General features: G+C 46.8%; 1 protein-coding gene across 1 annotated transcript; it reads left to right on the top strand.

Annotated features, from left to right (window-relative positions):
• Positions 1-2493: 2493 nt before the first annotated feature.
• Positions 2494-9313, top strand: TOPORS (TOP1 binding arginine/serine rich protein, E3 ubiquitin ligase). Its single transcript, XM_083419618.1, has 2 exons — positions 2494-3832; positions 5616-9313. Exons 1-2 carry the CDS (start codon positions 3758-3760, stop codon positions 8571-8573), a joined length of 3033 nt encoding a protein of 1010 aa, XP_083275744.1. The 5' UTR covers positions 2494-3757; the 3' UTR covers positions 8574-9313.
• The last annotated feature ends 778 nt before the right edge of the window (positions 9314-10091 follow it).

Genomic DNA, 10091 nt, shown 5'->3' with positions numbered 1-10091 from the left:
TGAGGACAATGTAAACTATCGGGATGGGGAGGAGTAAGAATGTTTCTTCAAAATCATGTACTATCATTTGAGATTAGTCATTGGAAAATAGAGCTTTGGCTGGAATGCAGGATGTGCTGTTCAGATGTAGAGCGGCCCTTCATTTTGTTACTACTCACCTTTAATCTCTTAATAGATTATTGATATTGCATTGTAAATATTAATGATTATATTGCTTCCAGATATTCCAACACTTCTGTGTCTGGGCTGTTAAAACAACTTTTGTGTATTTATTGAAATAAATCCAGCGAAAAAGTTTACAGCTTCATTGTTACCAATTTATTGCTTCAACAGTAGAATTCTATAATCTGTTTTGAACATGGAAGTAAGGAGTGACCTCTCCACCTTAAAATAATGAGTTTGTCATTCAACCTACAATCCCTATATACATAAAGTTAGTGGAGTATTCTTAGGTGTGGCAAGTCTCTCTTTGTGTTTGGCTATCAGGGCCAATTGCCACATTGACCCAAGTGGAAAGGAAAGATACAATGGTGATCCTAAGGCTATGCACACTCTTCTTACAGAAATTTCTCACAACAGACAGCAAGACCATGCTCAATGCTATCGCTGCCGAACAGAGATTAGTAAACAGTGATAAATTCTACACTTCAAGTTGAAGATCAGACCGGTTGTGATGGAAAAGGGAAATCAGCTCAGTCTTGGGAGAAGGAGAACTTCTCAAAGGAGGGAGAAGAGATGCGAACTGATTTGGAATTTTATTTATTCTTGCATTTCTTCCAAGTAGCTCAAGGTGGGAGACCATTCACCTCCTCTTTATTTCATCCTTCCAACAGCTCCGGGATATTATTTGTTCCTTTCATTATTCACACATAAACCATCTCCAAGTGACTTAGAGAATTTAAAAGCATAAAGGATGGTATAAAATACGAAAGAAGAGCAGTGCATACAAATAAACCTATAAAAGAAATGCAGCAAAACTTCAGCCAATATGTTAGGCTGAGAGGATGGCCAAGTTTCACCCTGTGTGCTTCATGACTGAGTGGGATTTGAACCTTTGTCTCCCAGATGGTAGTTTGACACTAAGCACTGCGCACACTGTTTCTTTTTTTAGATTTCAGAAAGAGTAAAATACATTAGGAAGCCTGGAAAAATTATTGGATTTCATTCATTTTCACTATACATGTGATAAATCAGGTTTGCTGATAAAATCTGTTCAGAAGTGATCCAGATATTTAAAACAGGCTCTTTTAGGATGCCGACTTAAAGCCTCATGCTTGAAGTGAAATGTAACCGAATCGTGAAATGGAAGGGATCTGAACCCTAAAAGTTGTCGTCTTAGTTGATGTTAGCAGAGACAGGCATGTGAAAAGAGAACATTCTTTTTCATTGACTGAGAACAAAAATCCCTTCCAGGTGTTTTCTTGCTCTAATCCTTATTTGAGAAGTTTCAGTGTTTATTTGTAAATCTTGCTAACTTTGAATTCAGATTCTTTTCACAACTCATTCCAGCCGCAATAAAACACCTGTGGATATCTTCACATTGCTGCATGGCCTGTGGGAATGTTTTGCTGCTGAATGTCTCACAGATTCTGTGTTTCTGCAGGGTAGTCTTCCTTCAGCTGCCATTTGGCTGCTATTCGAGTTGCATAAATGACATATCCCCATGAAAGCAATACAATGGTGAGAAGAATCTGTTAAAGGCAGAATAAAACGGTGTTTATAGACATTTACATTTGACATGGGAAGCCTGTTTCCAAGCAGAATAAAATGGCTTCTCTTAAGCAGCCCTGCCCCATACATTTAAAGCAGTAAATGCATTAAACCACTTTAAAAAGCCATGGCTTCTGCCAAAGGATGCTGGGAACTGTAGTTTGCTAAGGGTGCCAGGAGTCGTTAGAGAAACCCCTATACAGCGCATAGTGCTGAAATTCCCAGAGTTCCCTGGGAAGGGAGACTGTGAAACCACCACATTGTATTTTTGCAAGGGGAACAGGACTCCCCTAACAACTCTCTGCACTCTTGCACTACAATTCTCAGGATTCACTGGCCGCAGACAAAAAGTGCAGTACAGCTGGGGCCAGTGCTCCAAATGAAAAACCTAGAGCCTGGTGCTGATAACGCCATGGTTGCAAGGTTCGATCCCCATATGGGACAGCTGTATATTCATTAATTCCAGTATTTCAGTGGGGTTGGACAAAATGATCCTCGGGGTCCTTTCCAACTCTTCAATTCTGTGAATTGCAGCATATGCGCCCTTGGCCTGCGTACCCAGGAAACGTACATAGGATTGCAGCCCAGTAATGCAGGATCCTGCGCCTGTCTGCACAGCAACCAGCCTCATTGAGTGCAGCGGTGGTGGACACGCGACAGGATCGCAGCGCAAACCGCCGCCTACCAAACTTCCCGTTGCCACGAAGGGCGTCAGGAGCCTGTCTCCCTGCTTGCTACGGAAGAGGCCAAAAAGAAACAGGGGCGCAACGGGCGCCTTACCAGCGAGTATATCCACTCCAGCGTCCTCCGGCTGACTTGCGCCATTCTCGCGCTCCCTCCGACTCGCAACCCGCAGCGGAGTCTCGGGAAGTTGCGTGAACAGGAAAGGGAACCAGCGGCTGCGTCCCGGGGAGCCATTTTCCTTAAGGGAGCAAAGCTCTCAACCCGTCCTGTTGCTCGAGGGCAACCCTTTCCCCGGGCCCCACGCGCGATCGGGACTCTCTCTCGCGCAGGAGAGGCGCCAACGGCTGCAAACCCGCCGAGAGTACCAGTCCCGGGGCTCAGCTCCTACCGAGCACGCCTGGCTCTGGGTTCGAGTTCTCCCTTCCCTAAAGAAGCATTCAGCATGCATATTGCTTTCAGGTCCCGCCCGGGTCCCGCGCGGCGCTCCTTCCCGGGCTAAACTGTGCATAGGATCGCAGCTTTAAAACGCTTGCGATCCAGTTATTTGGGAGCAAGCTTCGTGGAGCTCCGGGGCTTGCTTCCAAGGAGAGATGCTCCGGGATGCTACGGTTCCTGCGCCAAAAGGGAGCCTCGCTTCCCCGCTCGCTTGTAGTACCCGGACCCACGGCGGGCGCCTTTGGGGAAACGGTTTCTATATAGGAAGGCTTTGATTCCCCACTCATCCTTTTTTTAAAAAAATAGTGCCTGGAAGGCTCGCTGATCTATCTAATTCAATATCTGCATGGCTTTAAAACCTGGGTCTCCCGCGGTGATTGAACTACAACTCCCATCATCCCTATGTAACAGGACCAGTAGCAAAGGATGATGGGAATTGTAGTCCAAAAAGAGGCGGTGTTTGGGAGACACTGGCTTGTAGACGATTATTACACACGAAAGCTTATATTTAGTTGATCTTTAAGGAATTATTTTAAAAGATTTTTCCTCTTTCATCTTGTTATTTATTATGGCTTATAGACAGACAGTAGATAGATAGATACATAGATATTAGAGAGAAGAGATCTGCAAGTGTGGGCTGGGAGTTGGACGGTAAAAAACAAAACTGGCCAGAAACCGACATTATAAGGCTGAGGGAGGGGGGTTTCACTTGATTGACAGCAAACGGCCATGACTGTGGCGTCACTGGGGGGAAAGGGGGTCTGTGGGTGTGAGAGAGAGAGTGAGTGATATAAACCAACGCAGGGGTAATTTTAATAAGTTTTCCTGTTAACCCGGAAAGGGAAGAGGTTGCGTATCCGGGTCAGCCAGGGCCAGAGCCTCCTGAGGAGCCGCCGCCGCTGTCGCCCAACGGCCGCCTTCGACGCCGATGGGTGACCCGCGGGAGCTTCGCAGCCGAGCCTCCGGGGCCAACGGCCCCCGGCGCCAGAGATCGAAGGCTCAGGTGAGCGTTGGGCTGGGGGGGGGGGTGGAGAGAGAGAGAGAGAGAGAGAGAGAGAGAGAGAGAAGGTCGGGTCATCCGGGCACTCCGCTTCCGTTGCCCCCCCCCCCACCTCCCTCCGCTGTTAACGGCACACGGCCAGTCAGTCGTCCCGGGCCTCGCTCGCTTTTCTCGTCTCGCGCCTGCGCCTGGATGCTCCTTGGCTCACCTGGGTCGCCGGTGTCAATCTAAGGTCCCTCCCCCCCGCCCTCCCCCCAGGAGTGTGGTAGGTGGTGGGGAGAAAGTGGGGGTTTGGTTAAAATGATTGTAATTTAATGTTTTGGTGGAAGCCGCCCTGCCTGGCGGGGGAAACCGGGGTATAAATAATAAATTGTTATTGTTATTGTCATTGTCATTATTGCTCCACTCAACGCTACTGCTGTTATTATGTACAGGAAATACAATGTATATGCCGTAAGGAAACCAGAAATATATATTACCAATAATATATATAACCAATCACATAATATTATATTAAATTGGGGGGGGGGGGAGGTTGCTCCAGCCACTCTGGGTGCCTTCCTGAATATATATCAGTACGTAATAAAACACTAAACCTTGAAATGCTTCCCTATACAGGGCTGCTTTCTAAACATTATATAGTTACTCACCTGTCATCAATGTCACTATCATCATTATGTACAAGAAACACAATGTGCGTACCGCTTGGCTGTAAGGCAACCAATGATCTATATAACCAATATATAACCAGTCATATAATATATTTTAGGGGGGGGAGAGTTGCCTCAGCCACTCTGGTTGGCTTTCAACAAATTAAGCACAGTAAAACACCGAACGTTAGAAGCCTTCCTATACAGGGTTGCCTTTCAGATGTCAGTTAGTTGTTTACTTCCTTGACATCTGATGGGAGGGCGTTGCACAAAACAACAACAAAATATTAATATTCTCAGCCAAAACCAGCAGCTTAAAAAGTAGCTGAACCTCATAGAGCTTCCACGCATCTGAATTGGTGTTTTAAGGCGGCTCCAGAAGTAGTGCAGGGAAGGCAAAAGCACTGGCTAGGCTTTGGGGAAGAAAGTGGCCAAATTGTAGGACCCTATCAGAGCCCTCAAGCCTCCTTCCCAAAGTCAGGCACATCGTTTACACAGCTTTGGGGAGGCAGCATGATGCTGAGAACTGACTGCCCAAAATGCCTTGAGGGCTGCATGTGTCCCTTAGGCTGTGCATTGGACCACCTTGTGCTAAGGGCTTTCATGTTGACCAAAGCACCAAACTTTGAAATGACAGCTGTCAAGGGCCACTCCTTTAACAGACACATTATTTAGATAATATTGATGCAGTGTTGTATCCTGTGTTGTGGTTAGACCCAGCTTCACTGCTGCCTCTCCTTTGCACTTTTTCTCCCTGTGTGCTTTGCCGTCCTGGTTATGGAGACATGGAATATGTTTCTTCTGCTGTCGGTATAGAAACTTTTTGGACTGGTAAAGCAGGGATGGCGTTCTCTGCTTCATCAGCCAAAAATAGCTTTCTGCAACTGTGGACTTAACAGAACAGGTATGAAAGAATGGTGCATGGCCTAGGGATAATGATAGGGGACTGTTTCCAGGGCTGCAGGCCAGATTAAGCTCATGGACCAGAGGTTCCCCTTCTCTGTGGTTGGAGGTTCAGTTGGCTGACACTGTGTAATTTCACTTCCAGCTAACTCAACACTGATTTGGATCATTGATTTGGATCACAGATTGCTGAGTGCACGTGGATCATTGCCTCTCTTTTTTCTTATTTGCAGAATGTGGCACCGGTGACAGAAGACTTCACAGTGGATCGCTGTTCACCCAAAGTTGGCACCAATAAGCTGCATCAGACAATGTCCTCAGATTCCTCACCAGACTCCAAGTGTCCAATCTGCCTGGACCAGTTTGAAAATGTGGCCTACTTGGACCATTGCTGGCATAAGTTCTGCTTTCGTTGCGTGCAAGAGTGGTCCAAAAACAAGGCTGAATGCCCGCTCTGCAAACAGCCTTTCCACTCCATTGTGCACAGCATGAGATCGGAAGATGACTTTAAGGTTTATACAGTCCGGCCTTCAGACACGGACTATTTCGCTAATCCTGACGGGAGGCGATTCCGTTACCGGACAACTTTAACAAGGGAGCGCCGTACGTCAGGTTATCCCCGGAGAAGTTTCCCTACTCGAACAACGGTGTCCCCTCCAGACAATGGGATTTTGTTTGAAGGGTTATCCAGCCAGACGACGAGGCAGAGAAATGCAGAAATGCAGCAAATGATCAGGCGTCTAGCTTCGAGGCGACAAGCCTGTTTAGAAGGCAGGTCCATGCGTCAGATTCAAGAACAGGAGATAATCAACTTCCGACGAGCTCTGTACCGCTCTGGCACACGTGTCAGGAGCATTGAGGACGGAGGGCGCTATAGAGACATATCGGCTGAATTTTTCCGCAGGAATCCTGCCTGCCTCCATAGGCTCGTTCCATGGCTAAAGCGTGAGCTCACAGTCCTGTTCGGCGCTCATGGGTCTCTGGTCAACATTGTGCAGCATATCATCATGAGTAATGTGACCAGATACGATCTGGAGAGCCAGGCATTTGCTGATGACTTAAAGCCTTTCTTACTTCATCGCACGGTGCACTTTCTGCACGAGTTCATCAGCTTTGCCAGATGCCCCTTTAACATAGAGGCATACGATCAGCACGCAAATTATGATTGCCCTGCTCCATCCTACGAAGAAGGGAGCCGGTCTGATTCCTCCATTATTACAATCTCTCCAGATGAGGCAGATGCTCAAGAACCAGATCATAGTTCCTTTGCAGCTGGTATTGGTCAGGCACCATGGGATGATGAGACGCCTGGTCCATCGTACTCCACTTCAGAGCAGGTTCGTGCCGCTGTATCTACTGCTTTGGACACTTCGGAAAGCTCTGATGGAGAGCCCTCTGCTAACCCAGTTGAGTTGCAGGCTCAGTTACCGGCTATCGTGGAGATGAATGGTGACAGCTGCGATTCCTCCGACAACTGTGTTATTGTTGGCTACGTGAAGCCGTTAGCAGAGAGAACGCCCGAACTAGTGGAGCTGTCTTCCGACTCTGAGGAATCTGCTGGCGAGAAAAGCGAAGATGTGAAGGCAGTGCAGCCCATCCAGTATCACAGTTTTAGTGACACTGATGCCAGTGGGTCCGCATCACCGTTCTCCATTGGGTCTGGAAATGGGAGCACCAGTTATAAAGCCAGCGTATCCCTATCCAATAAAAGGAAATCCAAAAGGAGTGAAAAGGAGGACAGTAGTACAACCAGAGAACCAGCTACCCAATCTTGGCTACAAAGCTCCCCTACAAAAAGAGATGGTGACGATGACTACAGTTTATCCAAAAGGAGGAAATGTGAATCGCATTCACGTAGCAGAGAGCATCGTGGCCTGAAAAGCAAGAGGAAGCATCGCAGTATGGAGAAACGGAAAAGGAAAAGAGACAGTAGCAGACATAAGCATAGGAAGGACAAGAAGCGGTCAAGAACCCGAGACAAGAGTCTGTCTCGGAAAAGCCAAGCTCTTTCTGTGAGTAGTGAGAGCATTGAATCTAGAGATCTAAGCCGTTCTAGATCACACAGCAACGACAACAGCAAAAGCAGATCAAAGAGCAAAGACAGCGATTACTACGTAAGAGACAGTTACGTAAGAGACGCCAAGTACAAATGGGAGTGCACCATTTACAGCAGAAATTCAGCCCGAGATGGGTATGAATCATCATACAGGAGAAGGATTCAAGCCAGAGCTCGGTATTCAAGGCAGTCTGCCAGCCCTGACTACAGAATGCAGTCCTTTTCTGAACGGGTGAATACTCGAAACCCAAGAGGTGACAGAGAAAGCAGGTATTACTATTATGAGAGGCGCAGATCAAGAAGTCGCTCCAGCAGCAGGTCGAGGACTCCTCCCAGAGGGCCCGAGAGAGTGCGATCTGAGAAGCCCAGCGGGAAAAGGAAATATAAAACCCGTCACCTGGAGAGCGCCCACGCGGGAAGTGAGGAAGCCTCTTCAGCAAAAGATGCAAGCGCCCTTGAAAAATACAAGGTCTTTGACAAAAAGAAAGAGAGCTTTTCGGACAGACAGCCTGAGGCCGAGTGTCGGCACAAGAGAAGGATGCAAATATCAAGGAGCCCAAGCGTGGAGATTATTTATGAAGGGAAAGCCACTGAAATGGCAAGGCATCATAAAAAGAAGAGGAAAAGAGAGAGGAAGCCACGCAAGAACCACATTGACCCTTCCCAGTTTTCTTCTCCAGTGGTAATAACAATTGACAGTGACAGTGATAAGGACACTGAGATCCAGGAGAACACAGAGTATGAAAGTAGCATTTCCTGGAGTCCTACAATCCCGCAAAATGAGAGAGAGGCAGAGTCTCCTTCGTCGCTCTTGGAAGCCAGAGACTGTAATTATGACAGAGTTGATGAACTGGAAAGTGTGGACAAGGACAGCATTGTTACTTCAACTACTAGGACGGTGGTAGAAGATGTGACTTCAAATGGGGATGTACAGCCGCAAGGAGCAGCCAACGGACACACCCCTACTTTGACAGACTGTGGTACTTCATCTAGCATAGGAAATCAGCCTAGCAGTGTAGAAGCTGAATCTGCCAGCCTGTTGCCAACCACCAGAGCGCCTTTGCTGTTAAGGATCTCAAGGAAACTTATTATTGAACATTCATGTCAATTGGACTTGTCAGAGCAGAACGTATAACTCCTAAGACAGAACTGTTTTTGAACGAGGATGTTTCCCGCCCCCCTACCCGCAATCAGACTTTTCTTGAAAGTGACAAACCTTCTCATGGTTTCTGTGCTAAGAATTATGAAATCACTTATGCATAAAGAAGGTCTTGTCCTCCCATTTTTATACATAAGCCCAAGAAAGCAGAACATCACTAATCTCCAACCCCCTTCCCCCTCAGATTTTATGTTTCCTGTGTCACAAAATCATACTGTTCCTCTCCCTGCCCCCCCCCCCCCCCCGCCGGCCACCCCTGTAATATAAACCCTCTGGTATCTCATAGCTTTTTAATATGTAATGTTAGGAAATAAATTCAGGTTTAATTTTGCCATGTCCTTGATCTGCTTAGATTGACTTTGCTTTGTGCCATTGATTCTCCACTTTAATGGATCACTTGCAGACCATATTCTTTTTGCTGCTACTGCCCTTCCCTTCCCAGCCCCTCTCTTCCTGTGCTGCTTCATGCACTCTGGGTGGTACCCAACAAAGTCACACTCAAGAGTAGACCCATTGAAATCAATTAACATTTCAGTGGTTCTACTCTGAATATGATTAACATTGGCTACCACCCTTTTGAAAGCAGTGGGCTGCTGGATCCAGACCTGAGGTACCCTACCCCACCAATAAAGATCCATGGTTGTTAAATAATCTTGATTCAGGCTGCCCTTTGAGCAAGTATTTCATAGTTCCAATAAAGACGTTCCTGAAATCTATTACGTTTACCGTCTACACGCTTGTTTGCTTTCCAGTTTGCGAAAGCTGACCACACATTGAATATTGCTAGATATTGGTTATCTTAAAAACAAAACTGCAGAATTTGTAGATCATCTAGCAGTGTCATTCCTCAATGATGGGAGATGAAGAAATAGTGATTTCCTGTTATTCAAGTAGACTGCCAGCCAAGGATGTAAGGGGAGAAGACATGGGAAGGTGAGAGCTCTGGTTTGGAACCAGCGAAAGGTCCTAAAAGATTTTGTTGGCTCTTCCCCATGAGCAGATCTTGCAAAGTGATGCTTTGAGTCGGCTGCTGATGCTGCACAGCAAAATGAGCTGTTTTGAATGAATAGTTAACTTCAGATGTGGGAAAATTGGGTTGGTCTATAAAAGAGAAATGAAATAGATTTTATACTAAAATACAGGAGAGTGATGTCTTCTTAATTTGCCAGGTTTGGGGGTTTTTTTGAGTGCTGAGCATCGCTCCTCCTAGAGGTTTTAAGCTTACATCTTCCCATAGACATAAAAATGTACCATATTTTTCGCTCTATAGGACACACTTTTTCCCCTCCAAAAATTGAAGGGAAATGTGTGTGCGTCCTATGGAGCGAATGCAGGCTCCTTGGCTTCAGCGATAGCAACGCTAAGCCTCTGAAGCGCAGAGGGAGCACTCCCTCCATGCTCCAAAGGCTTCACGTTGCTTTCGCTGAAGCCTGGAGAGCGAGAGGCGTCGGTGCACACCGACCCCTCTCACTCTCCAGGCTTCAGCGAAAGCAA

This window comes from Podarcis tiliguerta, assembly GCF_965153285.1.
Source record: "Podarcis tiliguerta genome assembly, chromosome: 17".
NCBI classification, from domain to species: domain Eukaryota; kingdom Metazoa; phylum Chordata; class Lepidosauria; order Squamata; family Lacertidae; genus Podarcis; species Podarcis tiliguerta.
The sequence above is the reverse complement of the archived record's forward strand: the minus strand, read 5'-3'. Positions and strand labels throughout refer to the sequence as shown.